This window comes from Chionomys nivalis, chromosome 5 (assembly GCF_950005125.1).
Source record: "Chionomys nivalis chromosome 5, mChiNiv1.1, whole genome shotgun sequence".
Lineage (NCBI taxonomy): Eukaryota > Metazoa > Chordata > Mammalia > Rodentia > Cricetidae > Chionomys > Chionomys nivalis.
This window is the reverse complement of record NC_080090.1, coordinates 20,510,406-20,533,202: the sequence shown is the minus strand read 5'-3', so window position 1 is coordinate 20,533,202 and position 22,797 is coordinate 20,510,406. Positions and strand designations below refer to the sequence as shown.

Below are 22,797 nucleotides of genomic sequence, written 5' to 3'. Positions count from 1 at the left end.
TGCACTATATATGTATTTATGAAATCATATATATGAATGATTCTTAATAATATTAAATTCCAGAGCACACACCTTCATGTAACTGTGTCTTACAGACTTCAGCTGCCATTTATCTTTGCTTGAGGACAATTCAAAACAGATGAGTCGAAGTTTTTGGCCTGGCTCACACTTTATACTGGTCAGTCTTCCATAGACCACCACTTGCATTTTTCCTGTATCATCTTCAATTCCATAGTAAATGAAGGGATTCCTCTCAGTTTTCTGAAAAGCAAGTTAACATTTATCTTTTAGAAAACGTGTCAAAGCTTGTCACCTCTTTGAGAAATAAAGAGTATCAGCATAAACCTGTCCCTGCCAAGGCATGGATGGCTCGTAGGTTTAGAATCACAGGCACAAGGGTCAGTGAGATGGCTCAGTGCATAATGGGGCTTGCTGACAAGCCTGATTACCTGGGCTCAGTGAACAGTTCTCATGGTAGAAAGAGAGAACTCATTTGTTGAGCTTCTCTTCTGACTACCCACTACTTTAAAAGTTTTTGTGTTTCTTCCCATCCTTCACAGACAAAATAAATAATGAAAAAATGTTTTCAGGAATCAGAGAGTTTAAGATGTTTTAGTGAACAAATCTTTTCTTTGAAATCCCTCTTGAAGCCTTGTGGGCTTGGCCTTAATGATTGGGTCATTGGAAGCCACTCGTATGTTTTACTTACTTGATCATTACATCTGCTGGGTGTTTTTAGGAAAAAATGAGTATATTTCTAAGTATTATAGTAACATATAAGAGTATCTGAGATTTTTTAAGGGACTATAAATGAAAATAAGAATAAACAGCAAGAACCGTTTAGTTACCATTGCAGGTTTCTTAGGTATCTCCAGGAGGCCTGAGAACAAAGGCTACTTGTGGCTCATTGTCAGTCTGAGAAACACAACTATAGTCTTTTATTATTTTATTTATTTTAATTTTTATTGAAAATAAATTTATTTTCATGAAACCTAATCTGATTATAATTTTTCCTTCGCTGCTCCTAGATTTTCCTCACTTCCCTACTTTTCCAACTCCACAGCTTCTATTCACAAATAGGTGAATAAAGAAGAAAATGAACAAGAATGAAACCAAAAGAACACACTAACAGAAATAAGAAATAGGATGTGAAACAAATACACAGACATACAAATAGCATTCATACAGACATAAAGACTGATACACTCACTCGCCACACACACACACACACACAAAGAGACACTCACCTCCTTTTTAAATGGATCACATTTGTTCAGTGCACACATCGTTCACTCTACTCCTTCCTCTCATGGATTAAATCTACAGCTCTTTTAGTTCTGGCGTTTAAGTTCATGCCCCACTTAATTTACCATTAATTGTGTAACCAAATGCACCAGAGCAGTCAAAAACAGCATATAGATAAAAGTAAAAAGCCATGACTGATTCATAAACAATGAATTATGAAATCATACACTTAACAAGCATACTAATGAATTGGTACATTGGCACTTAAAAAAAATACTAGAAAGTCACAGATTTCCTTGAATTTCCTCACTTTTGTTGTGCCTAGTTATAAACTGTGATATTAAACTAGACTGTTAACCTGTTCTCCTTTCATTATTTAAACATTAATCACCCTATCAAAAGATCTTAATACAATGTAAAGAATATTATAATGAGAACACATTAAAGAAATAATCGTGGCTTGTTGGTCATGGCTTCAATTTGGAGCAGAGTAGTCTCTTGCTTTTTATTCTCATCATCTCAAACTGTATGTAGGCTTTCAGTTTGGCTCTTTTCACAGCTGAGTTGCCAATAATATGGGCATGGAAGCTATCAAAGATATAGAATCTAACAGGAAAGTGTGCTATAAACTGAACAGTGTCTAGGAATAAGATGGATATAATTGATTGTCACAGCCAGGAAAATGCCAAAGTTATTGATGAATCGATTTCTAAAGATTTTTTTCATGGTTTTACCTTGTGGAGAAGAATGATAAGAGCTTCCCACAAACCCTAATAAGGAAACCGTTCACATATCTTTCTGGTATGAAGTGCAGTTATTTCCTATGTTAAATAAGTTGAGCAAATTCCAGTGACAAGTTAAAACTTAAAATCCCAGACTGCAAAAGGAATTTCCCAAGTACTGGAATGGCTTACCTTATATACCACAAACTCTCCATTCACATATGTCCCCTGTGCCTGTGAGAAAAGATCCCTAATTTTAGGAGTTGCATTAGCTCTTTGCCTCAGTGTTTTTGAGATATTCATTGTTCTGGTATTGTCTACATCAGACACACAGGAAGTTTCGTGTATTTCCAGAAAGCCATTTAAGCCAAAATAATTTGATATGGCAATAATCTTATTTGGAATGAACTCATTCCTTAGCACTGGGTCAAATATCTTCACTCTGAAGAATTCATTCTCAGTCGCCACTGTGGCATGGAACATCCTTTTGTCATCAATCAAATCATAAGTAAATGGTTCTGTTACTTTCAAAACCATCACTTCTTTGGGTTCTCGATGATAACCTTCTTCCTTAGCAGGCTCCTTTGGTATGTTTCCCCTCCTTGGTGTCTAAATAAAACACACAGAGGATAAACATGCATAATTCAGACAGATCATAAGGCACAATTCCACTGAATACAGTGGAGACATCTAAACAATGATTACCATACTATAATCTAGATAAAGTGAAAAATGGATATTTACCTGAATTATTATCTAGTTATTCTAGTTAAAATAAATGTTACTTGGTAGGTAAAGAGTTTATACTTATATTTGTGGGGACAGAACCCAAAGGCACCAAACTCTAATTGAGTTTCTATTCTAGGAACATTTGGAAGCGTTTGATTACAAAACTTGGACTAAATATTAGAGCTTTCTTGTAATAGAGATAGGTAGGCAGTCTAGGAAGATACCCTGAAATATTTCTACTCAGAAGGGGTTTATGCTAGTACCACTTCTTTTTCTATACAGGCATGGAGGAAAATCCTGGGACCAGAAAATGTTCACGAGGTCATTTTACTTTGATCACCTGCCTTCCCAGTATCCTAATCCATTTCTGAGCATCAGGAGAGCACTTTGAAATGGAGGCAACACTGTAGAACTGGCAGAGGAAGCATGAGGACAGTCAACGCCGACCTGGGTACCAGCAAAGGGAGGCAGCTATAGCTGAAGCACTCTCTGACCCTTGACTTGTAAACATGCAGACTTCACTCTGTGGGTGATGGGGCTTAACTGTTATTACCAACTGATGTGTTCTAACATCAGGAAGTACATTTCCAATATAATTGCAGCAGCGATACACAATCTGAAAACAACACCTTGAATAAAAAGTATAATGTGCAATATTAAATATGCACGTGACTCAGCATACTCTTTGCAGAGTAGGCATGATCAGGTGATCACTGAGTCAGATTTTCTTAATGGAATAGAATATAAAAAGTATTCTAAAATTGAATGTAGGGAAGGATCAGTAACTATTCACAAATACACAATAATAATAGTGATTATTTAAGTAAAAGATTATGTGTCCATATAGATTAATGAAGAATTCTTGCAAACCTGTGCTAGTCTTCGTTATTATACTGTGAGAGTAGGAAGCCATTACCTCACATGAACTGCTGCTGGTAGTTGCTGGAGACACCATTGGAGTCAGGAGACTTTTGGATGTTGTTGGTGGAGCTAGGAGACTTTCAGATGTTGTTGCTGAAGGCATCTGGAGAGCCAGGGCACACCTAGGTGCTTCTACTTTAGGACAGGGAAGAGCCTGACCAGTACTGGATGCTACTCCTTGATGTTCTTGAGTAGGGCACACACTTCTGGGCATTGTCAGTGGAAGAGCATGAGGAGCCTGGATGAAGCTGGATGCTGCTGCTGCATGCATTTGAGTGGTCTGGACTCTACTTGTCGCTATTGGTCTAGGCACCCAAGGATCTGGAAGACTGTTGGATGTTGTTAGTGGAAGTACCTGGAGACTACTAGATGCTGTTGCTGGAGATGGCAAAGAAGTCAGAAAATAAACAGGTACTGTTGCTAAAGGACCTGGGACCTGAGCATTCCTGGCTACATTTACCCTAGCAGGGTTAAGAGTCTGAATTCTACTATCTGTTGTTCTTTGAGGCACCTGAGTGGTGCTGACATTTCTGGGCACTGCTCCTGGAAGAGTGTGGGGCACCTGAACACTGCTGGATCCTGTTGCTGGAGGCGTCTCTATGACCTGGTCTTTGCTTTTCAATATTGCAGGTGCACTAGGGCTTTGGTCACTTCCAGATCCTGTTTGAGGATTGTGAAGAGGCTGTATGCTATTGAATGCTGCTTCTGTAGGTAGGTGAAGGCTCTGGGCACTGATGGACCCTGATACTGGAGACATCTGAGGAGCACTGAGAGAACTGGACACCGTTTCTGAATGCACACTAGGGACCCAGACATTACTGGTTGCTGTTGATGAAGGTACATATGGAGTTTGGACAGGATTGGATCGTCTTAGAGTCACGGGAGAGTTCAGATGGATGCTAGAGTTTGATACTGGAGATATTAGAAAACTTTGGCAGGATGGTGCTGGAGAGCCTTGAGCCATTTTTAAAGAGTCACATGTTTCTGGAGATATCTGGGGAGTGTTGAGGCTGCTAGAAGCTGTTGCCGCGAGCCCCTGAAGAGTCTGGCCTTCCCATGCAGCTGAGGAGTTGCTGGTTGCTGACAATCCTAGAAGCTGGTGTTTTTCCTGCCAATCATCTGTCTTTAGAGTACTCTGTTTTTTGGTGTTTGTGGTTTTCTGTTTCTAAAGAAAAATAGGATTGAGATACTTTTAATACTGTTTACTGGTTTTTTGAAAATGAGACCAAGTGTTTCTATTCACTTTCCCTTCTGTAACGGGAACTTTTCCCCTGCCAGCTTGCTCCTGGGCTGACGGAATTGTTTAGAATATACTTCTAACCTTAGCCTTAACTCTTACTATTAGATATTACAGCTTCTCTTAAAAGTCCGATATTGAATTTTCTCTGGCTCAAGGTATCTTACAAAACTGGCCAAATATTTCTTGGTCTGGTTCAATTCTCAGTATCATTTCATGGGAAACTAAGCATGTAGTAAAATTGGCTATTTCTATACTTTTCTTCATGTAGACTTTCCAATCCATCAAATATTTGATCCTTATTGAACACACAGGAAGCCAACCCCCACATACCTTCAGATGATGTGATGGAAATTGTGTGACAGGTATGCTAAAAATTGATTCATTTAGATGGATTTATTGAATTATGATGAAGCTCAGTTGACAGAGTAACTAAGATGCCTGAAGACCATCTTGACTCATTGAAACCTGTGTTTAGGTCTTTAAAATGACCATGACTCCAGTTAAATACAACTTCTACATATGTGAGAACTACTTGTAGTTCAGGCCACAGATCTGGTTAGAGCATTCACTACGCTTTCATAATCTTAGCGGTATAAAACTGCAGCATGATTAATAAAAAAACCAGAGACTGAAACGGGTTCAACACGAAGGCCAGAAAAACAAAAGAGTCAGTCATTGACTCTTACCTCTACCTCAGCCAAAATGGTGATCCTGCCTCCAGGAATCTCAGAATGAGACTGTCAGAGAGCTGTCTCCTCCTGTTTTATAGTCTTCTCCAGTGCTGTGATTAAAGGCATGCACCACTACTACCTACACTAGTGTGGCTACTGGGATTAAAGGTATGTGTCACCACTGCCTGATCTTTAAGACTAATCAGTGTGGCTGTTTTACTCTCTGAACTTCAGGCAACTTTATCTATTAAAATACAATGAAATATCACTACAAAAAAATTTAAAGACTATAAATTTTGCTTTAAAGCGAAGGGAAGTTTGTATGCAAATACCTTCGTATAACTGTAAAGGTCACTTTTTACTGGTTTCTCTTTATGGTTTTGATCATCCAACGTAAAAGTCTTCTAAAATTCAACAATTGCTGTGAAGCTGATGCCATTCTAGCCAAAATGTTTACTAGCTGTATCCTATTTCCTGGACTTGTGTACATATCAATTGTATTGCTGTCATCATGTACAAACACAGCTAATTAGATGTGCCTAAGGAGTTCCCATGCTAAGTAACAGGACTCTATCATTTAAAAAGATCAAATGTTGGTCATATCAAGGGTTCAGTACAATTGTACCATGCAAGAAAATAAGGACATTTCTGTAAATTGCAGTCATGATCTCAAAATACATGCATGATGAATAGGCGACATATACAATAAAGTACATGATTAAGAGGTTAGTTCTTTCAAGGCTATGGTTGTTGCAATTATATTAAGAAGGCATCAAACTGGGAACAGGATTCCATTCCCTTTGATGAGGAATGTCTGGGAGAGTTGAGTGTATGCCTGGGAGGGGTCTGAATCTGACTCGTAGCAAAAATGACCACTTCAGTTCTACTGGTTAGTGATGGACAGGGATAAAGACTTCAAGGCAGGGAAACAGCATGCATCAAAAAAACATGCTAAGAGGAACACAGAATGACAAGAATAACCCCTGAAATTGGATCACCAGCAAAGGGAAAAGGGCTGAGAAGAAAGTAGGCACTGGGGATTGATATATTCCTGTTCATCTCCATCTGTCTCCTCCATACTTCCTTCTGAACCCTAAACAGAAAGTTGGTTGACAGCCATAGAAATCATTTCATAAGTACTTACCTTTTCAATACCACAGAGGCTCTGATACATAATGAGATAATGAGCTATTTACTAACATGAGGGAAATCTTTGTAGTATGGGGTCAGTGAGACATTTTTCCAAGGCTGTGGTGAGTCCAGTGATAAGTTTCGGGAAGGGGCAAGTACTGGGAAGAGGAAAGTGGTACCTTGTTGGAGGAATTGCTGGATGGTGTTGGAGGCTTCTGAAAAGTCTGGAGACAACCTTCATCTTTCTGTGTGTTGCTCCCTGAAGGTTCTAGAGGCTGAGTCTGCTCTTGGTTAAGCTTCCTTTTCTTGCCATTTTCAGTTTCTGCAGTTTGTTTTTCCTTTTTCAGAAAGAAAAATGTTTTTTCTTTATTGATTTTCCCATGTACTGAAAATTGAACTCCAAGCTTTGTACATGCTAAAGTGTGCTTTTCTATACAGTTTTATCCCCAGTCTGTAGTAATGGCTTTAGTATAAGGTAACACATAATATCCTCAGAACCATAAGAATCTTTTGCTTATTATGGATGTTCTAATTATATTTTTTTGTCATTGTGCATACCTCATCCTTAAAAGATGGACTCTATAGTGTGGTGGGTTTAGTAAGAATGGCCCCATAGACTCACAGATTTCAATGCTTCATCACCAGGGATTGTCAGTACTAGGAAGTATGGCCTTGTTGGGGTAGGTGTACTTTGTTGGAGAAAGTGTGTCACTGAGCTTTCAGATGATCAAGCCAGGCCCAGTGTCACTCTCTGTTGCTGCTACCTATGAAGATGTAGAACTCTCGGATAGCTCTCCAGCACAATGTCTGCCTGCATACTGCCATGCTTCCCACCATGATATTAATGGACTAACGCTCTGAATGTAAGCAAGCCCCAAATAAATGTGTCCTTTTATAAAAAAATAGTAAGAATGTCTGTAGTTATGACATCTCTTCAGAGTAATGGGAACCCTAGGTAAGACATATAATGGTGTCTCATAGAGGAGTAGAAAAATTTCATTAATCTCACCCCATTTATCCTTGTGGTATCAGAAGAGTGTTGGGTGCAGAAATACATAGCCCATATTTAGGATGAATGTTTTTAAGAGCTACATCTCAAAGCAACTGCTATTTCAGTAAGTGGTCTTTAAAAAGCCAGATAGTGATTTTTTGTTTGCATCCTTGGGTGTGTGTGGGGGTTCATACTGCCCCAGTTAGAGCATGTGGTAAATATGACACACAGTAAGAGGTCACGATGAATTTGTCGACTTCAAACCTCGTTCTTACAGAGCCTTGGACGAGATAGGTACAGTCCTACATATTCCTAAAGAATTAAAAAGGGGTGGTACCTGAGTGGAAACATTGTTGGGCAATCAGCCACCTTACCTCTGAAGAGGGTGCATTACTGAAGCAAAGACCATGGGCACTGCTGGGCTCCCCTTGCTTTCCTTCCACTGCAGTTTTGTTCTTTCCTTTCTTTTGTTCTTCAACTATACGGATAAAGAAATCAAAGTAAATCCATGAAATGGGTAAAAATGGCTGAATCTCATTAAGAATTATTTATTTTCCTTTCAGTTTTCAAAACTGAAATGAATAGTTTATTCTACTTTTATTAAAGATTTTACAGAAAGACAATGAATTCATGTTGTTTTTAACAAAAGCTCAACGATTCAGTTTTACCAATAAAGACTCAGGAGCCAGATGTTGGGGTGAAAGCCTGCTAGCTCACAGAAACAGAGAAAGGATCCAGCTGATCTTCCTAGTCCACTGGCATCCCATGGTCCCCCTATTCCTGTATCAACTCAAACTAAAACCTCTCAACCTCAATTTCCCTCACTTCTACAGCCCGTGCTTCTCTCTACCATAATGCTAACTCTCTCTTACTCTTGTTTTTTTTTTTCTTAAAAAAATCTATGTATGCTTCCTGTCAACTGGTTGCTTGCTCTGACTCTTGACCTCTGGTTGACTTTATTTAATCCTGTTTAAAATATTCAAGCAGAAAGCTCTTGGATTAAAAGTGTGTGCTAGGGTTGAGCCACAACAAACCTGGAAATAGTTTTGTTTTTGTTTTAAGAAAAAAAAAACAGTAAATAACACAATTTCCAGGTGGAAAGTTTGATCAAATATTGTTTAACAATAACAAGAACTATTTCATCTCTATTTGTTATCTGTGCTTTTTCTTCCTTCCACTTCAGAGACTTTACCTAGACAGAAAACCATCAGTGGTACCAAATCAGATATATTCACACCTCAGGGGATTTTTGTGCATCCCAGGTGTAATGGAATCAGCTCTTCCATCTTGGGAACTTCTGTTGATATCAGTATAACCCTCTCCCAACCCTCTTATTCCACAGATTTATTTTTAAAGCATTAAACTTTTATGATAATACCAATAAGTTATGTTCTAAAGAAGATAATTACAAATCATAGAAAAAGAGAAAGAATTATGATTTGATATTTGATACAACAAAGTAGTAATATTGGATTTTGACTTCTATGTTGGAGATAGATTTTTCTATGTAACTCAGTATTTTTTCTATGTAAGTCAATCTGCAGGTCTTTTTGACTGAGCTTCCTTATGCTAAATTCTTGGGTCAGAGTTATGTAACACTATTTCCAATATTTTTTTAAATAGTGACTTTATAAGGAGAAACTATTTCACACCTTTAAAATGTGGGCATCTACTTAAATATTAAATCACATTTGTTAATGAAAAGGAATAAATTAGAAGGTATGCTTTGTTAATCAAGTATTAAATTTTCTCTATTTAAATGCTTTAAATGAGTTTTTTCAATTTTTACTCTATCATTTTCTTGTTTTTCTATCATGTTGGGTACACTAATCTATCTCAACAACTGCATTTTGGTTCAGTTTCCTCCAAAGCAAAAGATGTCTACCCAGAAATATATCAAGTTTCTTGGTAAGAAAGGATTTTTCAAAATCGTTAACTTGCTGACGTCAGAACAGATTCTACTCCCATAGTTTCTAAGGCACACAATGGGAAAGGGACATATCAACTCTGATCACTGCAGGGAGCTAGACATTTAGGAAGGATGGGGGAGGGATGAGTGTCCAGGGAGCTTCCCCTTGTTACCTTTTGCTTTCTCTGCTTTAAGATCTTCAACAAGGTATTCAAGATCTTCATTTTCTTGACAAAATTCTATCAGTATGCCGAGTCCAGCATCTTTTGGGAATGTATCCTCCATCAGGTCAGCAATCTGAATTCTGTCATAATCATTTTGCGTCCTTTCAGACAGGTGTAGATCTCTTCTTAGTAAGGACTTAATTATTCTAAAGTGGTAGTCTTCCATACACTCTAATCCTTTTAGAACAATTTTTTTGTGTTCACTCATTACTCCTAATATTATAGACAGTACAAAAACATAAAAATGGACAAAGAATTACATACATATCCAGACAATTTCAAAACAGTGTTATTCCCATGTGAATGAATGACCAAAATTGATAATGTCCATAATTGCTTGTGCAAGAAAAACAGAGTTAAATACAAGCTGTACCACTGTGCAAAAATGGATATAGACCTTCTGTATTAATAAACAACTTTAGGAAATCCTTCCTCAGTAGCCATGTTAGGTGACTTAGGCCAGTGACAGTTGTGGGGGAATAAAAGTGTTGGACACAATCATTGCTGCAGTGTTTAGAGTTTGCGCTATGAGTGTTAAAATCCTGTGTTCTTTTTCCATTCTTCTTTGGTGTCCACACAAGGACACATGAGAGGAAAAAATGACGAGCATGAAGAAAAGACATACTCTGTAAGCCCTAATGTAATGGATTAATAAAAATTGCTGCAGGGTATTAAAAAATTGATCATCTACATATTCAAGGAGAAGATGAAAACTGGTCTCAACAGTAAAACTCCCTTCTTCAGCATTCTAATTTTTACACAATACTGTTCTCCAGACCCCAGCGAAAATTACAATAGAAAGGTTTTTTGGGGGGTTGGTACTTGTGAAAACACAACTGTTTCAAACACAACCAGATAAATGATGGCAAAGATTATGTGTAATTTTTATGGATCCCATGTATATGAGAACATTCATTTTGATATTGAAGTGTTATTGCTTTTGAATTTGGACTAATCCCAACCTCAAAAGAATTTCCATATTACACAATACCATATATCTGTGTCACTGTGAATCTATGCCCACTAGATCCTGTATCAATATGTGTTCAGCCTCACTGCTAAAATGCTAAACACTTGAAATGTTCAGTCTCTTTCAAACACCTAAAATCTCTTCCAGATTTCAAAGCCTCTCTAAAATACCCAATGTCTTAATGAAATATCAAAGGATCTCAACTGTAAGCTCTTACAAAGTAAAAAAAAAAAAAGTTACCTACCTTGTCATTCCAAGAGGGGAAAACCATGTCATAATTCCATTAAAATCAAAAGAAAATTAAAATTCTACAGTATAAAAGAATTTTCTGATCTCTAATGGGCCTTGGCAACTCCATTTCTTTTGCTCTTCCATCCAAACACACACAGTGATTCTCCTACACTTAGGAGACCTCTCTCCACACCTGTTGCTATCCCTGTTGGTCATCGCACAGTACTGTCAGCTCAAAATACTGGGTTCCCCATTGCACCTGGGTTATCTCTTCATAAAGGGCCCTTCATGGCCTTTCACAGAAGCATGCCTCTGCTATTCCCTATGACTCCAGCAAGCCTCCAAAACCAGTACCATCTGGGTGAGTCTTTCACACTACAAAGTTTGTCAGCAAAAGTACAAGCTTTTCCTGCTCTGGACCACAACTTCAGTTCTGTGTACTGAGAGTGAGAAGATACTTCCCAGATTATTCCTCAATAATGCTAATCTCTTCTTAATCACAGCCAATTCTTCAGTATCAGCTGACAAGAATCACAGATTTGTAATTCAAAGTATTGAGTCGCCTTAGTAGTTTCTTTGTAGGACACTTATCCTTCCTTCTGATGTTCCCAAGCCAGGCCTCCAGCATCTGCACTGCCCTCTGCATTACGTTATAAGTTCCCACAGTAGTCCATTAATTTCTAAACACTCAATAGTTTTATATCCCAGAGTCACTAAGTTCATTCATAATCCTTCCTAAAACACAGTCAGGTGTGTCACAATAGTATTCCACATGACCAGTACCAATTTCTCTCTTAGTTACTTGTTCTATTGCTTAGATAAAACACCATGATCAAAGTCAACATGGCATGAAAAGGGTTTATGTCATTTTATATTTATACATCATAATCCTTTATTGAAAGAAGTCAGAGCATTAATTCAAGGCTATAACCCAGAGGTAGGAACCGAAGCAGAAGCCATGAGGAACATTGATTCCTTGCTTGATCCTCATGGCTTGCTGAGCACTCAGGACTGCCTGCAGAGAAGGGGCAATGCTTCCAAAGGGTTAAACACTCACATCAATCACTAATCAAGAATATGACTTCCATACATTCTTACAAACAATTTTAAAGGAAGAACTTTCTGAACTCAGGTATTTCTTTCTAGATAATTTTGTCCTGTGTCAGGTTGACAGAAATCAACCAAAACATACCATTAGAAAGAGATAATACCTTAAATTTTTGATTTATATACAAATAATAATGTATCGTATTTTTAAGCACTTTATGTCTCTTGATAGGACCACAAAGTAGCCACACTGAATATCTTTTATCCAAATGACAAAATGCACACATATCCTCTTCATGTGCATGTGAAAGAGCCTACTAATATGTGAGTTTGAAAAACCACAAAATACTTTGATAGATACAGCAATATATTTCTCAGTTACTAAATTGATAAGGTATAAACATCTGCAAAATTATTTAGAATACTTGAGAAACATAAGTGACTCACCAAAAGAGATAACTTTACATATATACATGTCTGAAATCAACTTGTAAAATTCCCTGTTCAAGTACATATTAAGAACTCCAAAGGGTACATGGAAAGCATTTAAAAGATTCTAAAAATAGGCAATAGAGATATATTTCTAATTAAGTTTCTCTCAATCATCTATATTTTCTACCAACAATTAAACAGCAAATTCAAATTATCTAAAACTAAAGATAACAAATAATGTTCAAGATGACTGAAACTAACTCACTGATTGAGACACTGCTGATGTAAAAGATAATAAGTATTTTGATGGATGATTAAAACAGGGTTGAGGGGGACGGGAGAGGCAGGGAGGGGAGTAGAGAAAAATGTAGAGCTCAATTAAAATAAATAAAAAACAGATGTACTTGAATAACTGTGAATCTGTACTTCATACTATACACATCCGTTGTCTCCCATGTCATGCATTAACAGAATACTAGATTGCAGCTCCATTTCCTGATATATTTTCTTTAAGTATTATTTCACAGTAATTCTTTGATGTCGCTAGCTTATTTTTTCTTTGTCAATCACCACAGCCACCAAGTTACTGTTACTCTCCAGCAAGATATCTAAAGTCTTTTATTATTTTCCTTTTTCTCATACTTATACTTAGAAAGTTATTTTATTATCTGCCATAATCAAAATGCCTTAGTGCTGGCTCAGGCCCCAGTAAGGGTGGAATAAAGATGCTTACCATCTTTCCTAGTGAAGCATCCAGAACCTAGCTGCTGTGGATTCATGGCCTTGAAAGCAGCCCTGATTTCCACCCTGCCCTTGTGGGTTCTATAGAGCTTTACATAACAAGTGCAGGACTCACCTTCTTAGGAATTTCTTCAGCAGTGTCCAGATCCTAGCTTGTCCCCCAGGCAAGATGCAAGGCTAGTTTTATTTGATTAAGATGACAAAACTCTCAGAGATCGGGTTGGGATGTTGCAATCCCCCAAGTGCCAAGAACATGAAGTATTTTTTAAAGATGCGAAGTATGACAATGGTCTGAGTCATTTCACTTCACTTCAAGTTTAGCAAATTGAATGTCTTGAACTCTGCTATTCCCGGAAGAGGAGGATTGCAAAAGTGAGGCCACCCAATGTTCTTAGCTTTCGATTTCCCTGGTTAGTAAGACTGGATTGTCTTCTAAAGGATACACTTTAATTACCAAAACAAGCAAAAGTCTCCTGTGCTCAGTTGATTTTCTTCACAAATGGATATTCTAAACTTAGCATTTCATGTCCAACAGCCTTATCCATGGGTCACAAAGAAACACATTCCTCTGAATAAAGTTGACATCTGAAAGGGAAAGGGTGAGTCACTCAGACACTTCTCCCTCCTCTCCATTCAGGCAGGAAGTGGCAAGAGGTGAATTCAGCAGATGTCTACTGCCACTAAGAACTGAATGTGTTTCCTGGACAGAAGAAGATAGGCAGTGTAGTGTAGGGTGAATTCTAAATGATCTTAATAAGAATAAAAAAACTGGATCAGATTTCGGTGTAAATGCTGAAAGAGCAGAGAGACAAAGGAGTGAGCCACAGCCACTTCTTAACTCTCCAACTCTTCAGCCTGAAATGGGTTAGCTCCTGTCTCCACTAGCTTTCCATTCCTCTTTCTGTCCAGCCACATGATTTCCTGTTTCCTCCTCCATAGAGCTGAGAATAAAGGTGTGTGCCAACACTGCCTGACCTCTATGATTAGCTAGTAGCTAGCTCCGCACTCTGATCTCCAGGCAAGTTTTACTTGTTAAAGCACAATATAATATCACTACATTTCCTGTGTTTTTGTCTAAAGTAAAATGAATGATATAACTAATATAAGAAAAACTATATATTGTAAGTATAATAACTTTATACAATATATCCAGTCAATAATGCATCACTAATAGGTAGTCAATTAATAACTGACACATTCAGAGAAAATACTGAACATCTTCTCTATTTTGGTGAGTACAAAAGTTGTACAGAATTCACTATCTAGTCTAACTTGCATTACCAACACTATCTTTTAATGTCTCTCAAATTTATACTCTTTAAAAAATTACATTCTTTTTAAAATATATTTTTTAAATAATGTTTTCCATTTTACATACCTATCCCTGGTCCCATTCCTCCCCTCTTCCCACTCCACCACCTTACCTGCACTCCATACCCCATCCATTCCTCAAAGAGAGTAAAACTTTCCATGGAGAGTCAACAAATCTGACACATTTCCTTTAACCAGGACAAAGGCCCTGAATCTGGTATCGAGCAAAAGTATAACTATAAAGTTTTCAACTCCATCAGAGACCTGAGAAGGAAATCATATTATCTGAGTAAGCAGGAAGTGCAATAAAGCAACTTCCAAAAACTGTGAGAAATGAAAGAAGCAACTGGCTGCCTGGACAATCATCAAGGTTCTTCTCGAATGCTGGAACATCTTCAGCCTACCAGTCTCATGTCTCTCAGACTTCTCTGTGAAGCATGATATTCTGAAGTTCTCTCCTACCTCAATGGTTGGTGAGTGTTATTTATAATATATTGTAAAATTTTTCCCAAAAACATACGTTAATGTATGGTTTGTTTTTAAGATTGGGGAAATGTTAATCTGAATATTCCACTGCTATAACACATCACATCCATGCAAATTCATTGCTATGTTAGCAACATACGTCTTTCATTTTCCCTTCTGTCTTTCTAGCCCTATACATTCAACCCATATCACGCTCTGTTTTCCTTGAGATAAAGGAAATCCATAAATTATTGTTACATCTGCACCAGACCTTCAATGACAACATCATTTTTTTCTAGATTTTAGTTTTGCTCTTTGTTCATTTATACAGGCTTGCCCAAACATCCACTTTATGGTTTCTCCTGAACTTTTGTTCTCTCTTTTATAACTCTTTTATTATCCAGATAGTATTATTTCATACCATAGGCATTAAGTTTTTTTTATTTGCCCTGTGAAGGAGTTTCCTCTATGATTACTGTAAATGCCTTTGCCATACCTTCTGCATATACAGAAATGAGGGACATTCTGTTTGGATTATGATTAGAAAAACACATTGTTTCTAGGAATACCCTGTTTACAATCCTTTCTTAGGTGACCAGGTTTGCCACAATTATAATCCTTGACATTTTGAGTTTTCCTCAAAGCTTTTGATATCACTTCTTATCTAAAAATCATCACGATCTTGAGATTCAGTATTAATTGTATCTCAGATCCATTCTACCAAGGGTGTTGTCCTTGCCTTTAAAGACCCAATTATACTTTTGTATTGAGACAGAATTTTCAGAACCAAAGATTCAATTATTATTTTCTAGTTTCTAAACTTTGTATTATACCATTTACTGCTGATGTCAATTTTTGCGAAAAATCTGTGAAGGCTTCCTTTGGGTCTTGTATAACTTTAGTAAAAGACTCAATTCTCTTTTTAATTATTATAAAGAATTATTTTTTTATAAAGAATACAGACTACCTTTTTCATTTTACATACCATTCCCAGTTTTCTATCCCTCCCCTCCTCCTATACCCTTTACCTATACCCCCATTTCACCCCATATCCACTCCTCAGAGACAGTAAGGCAAATTGTTTGGGGGATGTTCCAAGGCCCTCTCTCCTTACTATATCTAGAATAAACAAGGTATCCATCCAAAGAATATGGGTTTTCAAAGAGCCAGTAAAAACAATAGGGATAAACCTTGGTGATGCAGCCAGAGGTCCTGCAGTCTGTTCCAACCATACAATTGTCACCCACAAGCAGAGGGTCTAGTTTGGTCCTATGCTAATTGCCTCCCTGTACTACTGGAGTTGGTGAGCTCCCATTAGCTTAGGTAAACTGCTTCAGTCGGTGTCCCCATCATGGTCTTGACCTATTTGTTCATATTCTTATTCTCCCAGTCTTCAACTGGACTTTGGGAACTCATTACAGTGCTCCACTGTGGGTCTCTGCCTCTGTTTCCATCAGTTGAGGATGAATGTTCTATAGTGATACTTAAGATATTCATAAATCTGACAAGTCCAGTTCAGACACCCTCTCCTCTTTTGCTTAGGGTCTTAACAGAGGTTATCCTTGTAAATTCCTGGCCATTTCTCAAACACCAGGCTTCTTGCTAGCCCCCTGATGACTCACTCAATAAAAATATTTTTTCCTTGCTCTCTTCTCTGTCCTTCCTGCATCTCGTCTATCCCATTCTTTCAAGTTCTCCTCGCTGCTCTCCTTTTCCCCCTTTTTCTTCTGCCTTCCCTTCTCTCTCTATTCCTCGTACTCCCAATTTTCTTAGGAAGTCTTACCTATTTCTTCTTTCCAGGTGAATCTGTGTATGCTTTTCTTAGGATTCACCTTGTTACTTAGCTTCTCTAGAATCATAGGCTATTGGCTTGTTATCTTTTCTTTTGCTTTACAGATAGCACCCACTTATGAGTGAGTACATAGCATGTTCATCTTTCTGGTTCTGAATTAGCTTACTCATGATTTTTTTTCTAGTTCCATCCATTTGTGTGCCAATTTTAAGATGTCATTGTTTTTTACCTCTGAGTAGTACTTCATTTTGTAAATTTACTACATTTTCCCCATTCATTCTTTGGTTAAGGGACATCTAGGTTGTTTCCAGGTTCTGGCTATTACAAATAATGCTGCTATGAACATAGTTGAAGAAATGCCCTTGTAGTATGATTGAGCATCCTTTGGGTATATGCCCAAGAGTGGTATTGCTGGATCCTGAGGTTGATTCCCTATTTTCTGAGAAACTGCCATACTGATTTCCAGAGTGTTTGTACAAGTTTGCATTCCTACTAGATGGAGGAATGTTTCCCTTATTCTACATTCTCTCCAGCATGAGCTATCACTGGAGTTTTTGATCTCAGCCATTCTGACTGGTGTGATATGGTATATCAAAGTAATTTTGATTTGCATTTCCCTGATGGTTATGAATGCTGAACATTTTCTTAAGCATTTTTCGGCAATTTGAGATCCTTCTAATGAGAATTCTCTGTTTAGTGTTGTTGGAGGTTTCTGTCCAGCCAGGTCCCACAGCTATTCAGTCCCAAAGAAACACACAGAGCCCTACATTAATTATTAACTGGTTGTCCTAGTAGCTCAGGCTTTTTTGTTAACTAATTCTTACATCTTAAATTAGCCCATAATGTTGTCTGTGTTAATCACATGGCTTGGTACCTTTTATCAGCAAAGCATTCCCACCTTGTTTCCTTTGTGTCTGGATTAATTGCCGATTGAGTCTTTCCTCTTCCCAGAATTCTCTTATTCTTGTTGTCCCACCTCTACTTCCTGCCTGGCTACTGGCCAATCAGTGTTTTGTTAAAACAATACAAGTGACAGTCTACAAGACATTGTCCCACAGCAGCTTATTTCTGTATTTTTTAATTGGATCATTTGCAGTTTTGATGTCTAATTTCTTGAGTCCTTTGTGTGTTTCAGAGATTGGTCCTCTCTCTGATATGGGGTTGGTGAAGATCTTTTCCCATTCAGGAGGTTTTCTATTTGTCTTATTGACTGTGTCCTTTGCTTTACAGTAGTTTCTCAGTTTCAGGAGGTCCTATTTATTTATTGTTGCCCTCAATGTCTGTGTTACTATGGTTATATTTAGAAAGTGATCTCCTGTGCCCATGCATTGAAGGCTACTTCCCACTTTTTCTCCTATCATGTTCAGTGTGGTCATATTTATATTGTGGTCTTTAATACATTTGGACTTGAATTTCATGTATGGAAATTGATATGTATCTATTTGCATTCTTCTACATGTTGACATCCAGTTATGCCCACACCATTTGTTGAAGATACTTTCTTTATTCCATTGTGTAGTTTTAGCTTCTTTGATAAAAATCAGGTATTTGTAGGGGTGTGGATTAGTATCCATGTCTTTGGTTTGATTCTTTTGGTCAACTTGTCTGCTTTTATATCAGTACCAAGCTGTTTTCATTACTGTAGCTTTATAATAAAGCTTCATGTCAGGGATGGTGATGCCTCTGGTAGTTCCTTTCTTGTGTGTACAGGATTGTTTTGGATATCTTGGGTTTTTTGTTTTTCCATATGAAGCTAAGTATTGTTCTTTCATGGTCTGTCATGAATTGTGTTGGGATTTTGATGGAGATTGCATTGAATATATAGATTGCTTTTGGTTTTAATTACTAGTAGTCAGATTGGATGCAGGGTATTACTTCAGTTTTCCTATTTCTGATAAGACTTTCTATGTATCCAACATGTGATAATCTTTGGAAAAAGTTCCATGGACTTCTGAAGAAGTAGTACATTCTTTTGTGTTTGGGTGCAATGTTCTATAGATGTCTGTTAGGTTCATTTGCTTTAGAAGGTTATTTTACTCCAAATTTTCTCTGCTATTTTGTTTTCTTGATGACCTGTGCATTAGTGAGAGTGGCATACTGAAGTCACCTACTTTCACTGTGCTAAACTTAATATATGATTTTAACTGAACTAGTGTTTCTTTTGTGAAATTGAATACCATCATGCCTGGTGCATAAATGTTAAAACTTGTAATATTTTCTTGCTGTATTGTTTTCTTTTAATGATTATTCAGTGCCCTACCTTTTTACTTTTGGTTAGTTTTGGCACAAACTCTGTTTTATCAAATATTGAAATAACTACTCTTCCTTGCTTACTTCTTACTTCTATTTACTTAAAATACATTTCTCCATTTTCTACCCAAATTGATGTTTGTCTTTGACAGTTGGAGAATGTTTATTGAATGAAGCAGAAAGATAGATCCTGATTTCTAATCTAGTCTGTTACTTTGTGTCATTTATTAGAGGAGTAGAGACCATTAATTATTCATTAATTCCTCTTATTTTATTATTGTGGATTTCCCCCTTCTTTTGAATAACTGTTTTAGTATTATTAATTCCTTGTATCCTTTTTCATGTGTTGACCCTTCATATTGTAATTTTTCCTGTTTTTGTATATTGATCTTCAAATTGAATATTTTATTCTAGAGTCTTTTGTAGAGCTGGATTAGTACAGAGAAATTGTTAAAATGTGTGTTTTTCTATCATGAGATATTTGCTTTCTCTGTAGACTGTGATAGATACTTTTGTTGCATATAGTAGTCTAGGATGACATCTGTGGTCTTTCAGAATGCATAGAACATTTGACCAGACCCTTATTTTCAGAGTATTCATTGGAAAGTCAGTGTTATTCTAATAAGTCTACCTTTATAAGTGATGTGGTCTTTTTAACTCCCAGCTTTTAATAGACTTTCTTTATTCTTTACCTCTCATGTTTGAATTACTGTATCTCACAGAGATTTCCTTTTCTGATCATATCAATTTGATGTTCTCTATGCTTCTTGCACCTTGATAAGCATCTTTATTTTTACATCAGCAATTTATCTATGATTGTGTTACATTATTTTCTATGCCTTTAAGCCAGTTTCTTCTCCTTCCTCTATATCTATTATTCATATAGGTTTTTTTTTTATCTGGTCATAATACCCAAGTTTTCCTAGATGTTTGGTGTCTGCATTCCTTTAGATTTAACATTTATTTCAACAGAGATATCCATTGCTTCTATCTTCAGGACCTGAAGTTCCTTTTTCCATAGTTTTTAATCTGTTGATAAGACTTTCTCTTTGACTTTGACTTCCCAAACGTTTCATTTAGAGTTTTACTTCAGCTTGATTTTTTAAGGGATTTTATTTCTTTCTTAAATACTTCCTTCATGTCTTCAATTGTCTTCCTTATGTAACTAAACTTACACTTGGTTGGTTTTATTCTTTGCTTTTTCAGGGCCCACGACTCAGTTCCCATTTAAATCTCATGGAGAGTTATTCTTCCTTATGAGTTCCCATCCTTAACTTGGCCTGTTCCTAGACAGTTTTTCATTATCCCATCCACCTTTTGTATCTGGTCTTTTATCTTTCCTTATTCTATATTCCTTTTAATTTCTTACTCTGTGGCTTGCTGTGTAGTTGGGTGGCTGGCCCATGGTGTCCTCTTTCCTTCTTTTCTTGGTCACTTTCTTGATCCTCCTAACCTCCCCAGAATTCTCCTTCTGTTTATTCTCTCTGCCTGCCAGTCCCACTTAATCTTTCTCCTGATAGTTATTGGACATTCAGCTCTTTATTATATCTATCATGTGATTTAGATTGGTAAAGTCAGATAACTTCTCAGAGTTAAACAAGTACAACATAAAGAATCCAACATACCTTTGTATTGTTAAAGAAATGCTCCACAGCATAATTAAATGTAACATATCTTCCAATAATATACCACAACACCAACTATTTGGGCATACATGGTTTTTAATGAGGAACTTATTAATATCATCTTTATTGTCCTTAAGCATGTTCGTTGTTGCTATTTTGAAGTGTTTGTCATGTATTGCTACTAAACTGCTTTTCTCAGGGCTTATTACAATAGCATTTGAAGGGAAACTAGCCCATTAGAGCATGTGGCTAGGACAAGCCTTGTCATTCTTTCCCATTTCCTCTGACTTGTTAAAAACAGTATTAGATTATAAAGCTAGCCTCCAAGGTCTATTCTCTTGCTTGGACACTTTTTTATTTTGAGGCTGACTACCAAATCCAGCAATCAGAAGGCCACTTTGGGTCACCTAATTGATGTGTCTTCCCCACTTAATAAAGAATCTTTCTGTGAAAATGGACATTTTGGTGTGATTTTTTTTTTCTTAATCCAGGATCTGGAAAGGAGTCTTCACTGTGGAGGAATCCCATCCTGGGTTGCTGTATTATTTAGGGATGAGGTATATTGTCTTAATTACTTGTTTTGGATTTTATACTGATAATTAAGATTATCGAGTTATGAAAATGCAAGGTTACTTTTGGTGTGGATATCTGTAAAACCATTCTCGATGAATGTTCAATTTTTTGGTCACTATTATCCCTATCTGACAGTTAGATGAGGAAAATAATGCTTAGATTTCAGTCCTGGGGTCACTGTGGGGGTGTTAATGTTCAGACTGCAGTTATTCCCAGCTTTTAAATTCTAGTTGGAATTCTGGGTTCAGAGTCCAAATAGTCCCAAATGGGTGCAGTTTTTTTTTTTTAATTGATTTTTGTTGAGCTCTACATTTTTCTCTACTTGCCTCCCTAACTCTCCCTTCCCCTTCAACCCTCTCCCAAGGTCTCCATGCTTCCATTTTACTCAGGAGATCTTGTCTTTTTCTACTACCCATGTAGATTCTATCTATATATGTCTTTCTTAGGGTCCTCATTGTTGTCTAGGTTCTCTGGGATTGTGATTTGTGGTCTAGTTTTCTTTGCTTTATGTTTCAAAACCACCTATGAGTGAGTACATGTGATAATTGTCTTTATGGGTCTGGGTTACATCACTCAAAATGATGCTTTCTAGCTCCACCCATTTTCTTGCAAAATTCAAGATGTCGTTATTTTCTTTCTGCTGTGTAGTACTCCATTTCTTTCTTATTCATTCTTTGATTGAAGGTCATTTAGGTTGTTTCCAGGTTCTGGCTATGACAAACAAAGCTGTTATGAACATAGCTGAGCACATGTCCTGTCCTTGTGGCACAATTGAGCAACCTTTGGATATATACCAAAAAGTGGTACTGCTAGGTCTTGAGGAAGGTTGTTTTGTAATTTCCTGAGAAATCGCCACACTGACATTCAAAGGGGCTGTACCAGCTTGCACTCCCACCAGCAATGCAGGAGTGTTTTCTTTTCCCTACAACCTTTCCAGCATAAGTTGTCATCAGTAATTTTGATCTTGATCATTTTTACCGGTACAGAATTTTGACATCAGGTTAGCACAGTAGTATAGAAGGAGCTGTGGGCTGCATTCCTGCCACCCGGCTCCCAGCTTATGCCCCAAAATAACAACATACAAACTGTATTCATTGAAACACTGCCTGGCCCATTATATCTAACCTCTTCTTGGCTAACTCTCATATCTTGACTAGCCCATTTCTAATAATCTGTGTAGCACCACGAGGTGGTGTCTTACCGGGAAAGATTCAGCATGTCTGACCTGCATCCATCTTGGGCCAGAGCTTCATTGCATCTGGCTCAGAGAGGAGAGGCATGGCGATTGCCTCACTTCCTCCCAACATTCTGCTTTGTTTATTCCACCTACCTAATTTTCTGTCCTATCAAGGGCCAAGGCAGTTTCTTAATTAACCAATGAAATCAACTCAAAACAGAAGACCCTTCCACATCACAGTGGTTCTCAACCTTCCTAATACTGTATCCTTTTCTTATTTATTAAACATTTCCACCTCCTCCCATCCACCTATTTCCCTACCACTGCCCCCACATCCCCTCCCCCTCCCTCCTCAGTCCTAAGAGAAGTCAGGGTGCCCTGCCCTGTGGGAAGTCCACGG

At 37.4% G+C, this 22,797-nt stretch overlaps 1 protein-coding gene across 1 annotated transcript in view; it reads right to left on the bottom strand.

Annotated features, from left to right (window-relative positions):
* Positions 1 to 9,991, bottom strand: part of LOC130874557 (gamma-interferon-inducible protein 16-like) — a 39,297-nt gene extending 29,306 nt beyond the window's left edge. Inside the window, exons 1-6 of the mRNA XM_057769934.1 lie at positions 9,733 to 9,991; positions 8,025 to 8,128; positions 6,839 to 6,997; positions 3,613 to 4,782; positions 2,160 to 2,576; positions 73 to 261 (exon numbers count right to left, since the gene is read on the bottom strand). Of these exons, the coding sequence (XP_057625917.1) occupies positions 73 to 261; positions 2,160 to 2,576; positions 3,613 to 4,782; positions 6,839 to 6,997; positions 8,025 to 8,128; positions 9,733 to 9,991 (2,298 nt within the window). The remainder of the gene's footprint in view (positions 1 to 72; positions 262 to 2,159; positions 2,577 to 3,612; positions 4,783 to 6,838; positions 6,998 to 8,024; positions 8,129 to 9,732) is intronic.
* Positions 9,992 to 22,797: the final 12,806 nt, after the last annotated feature.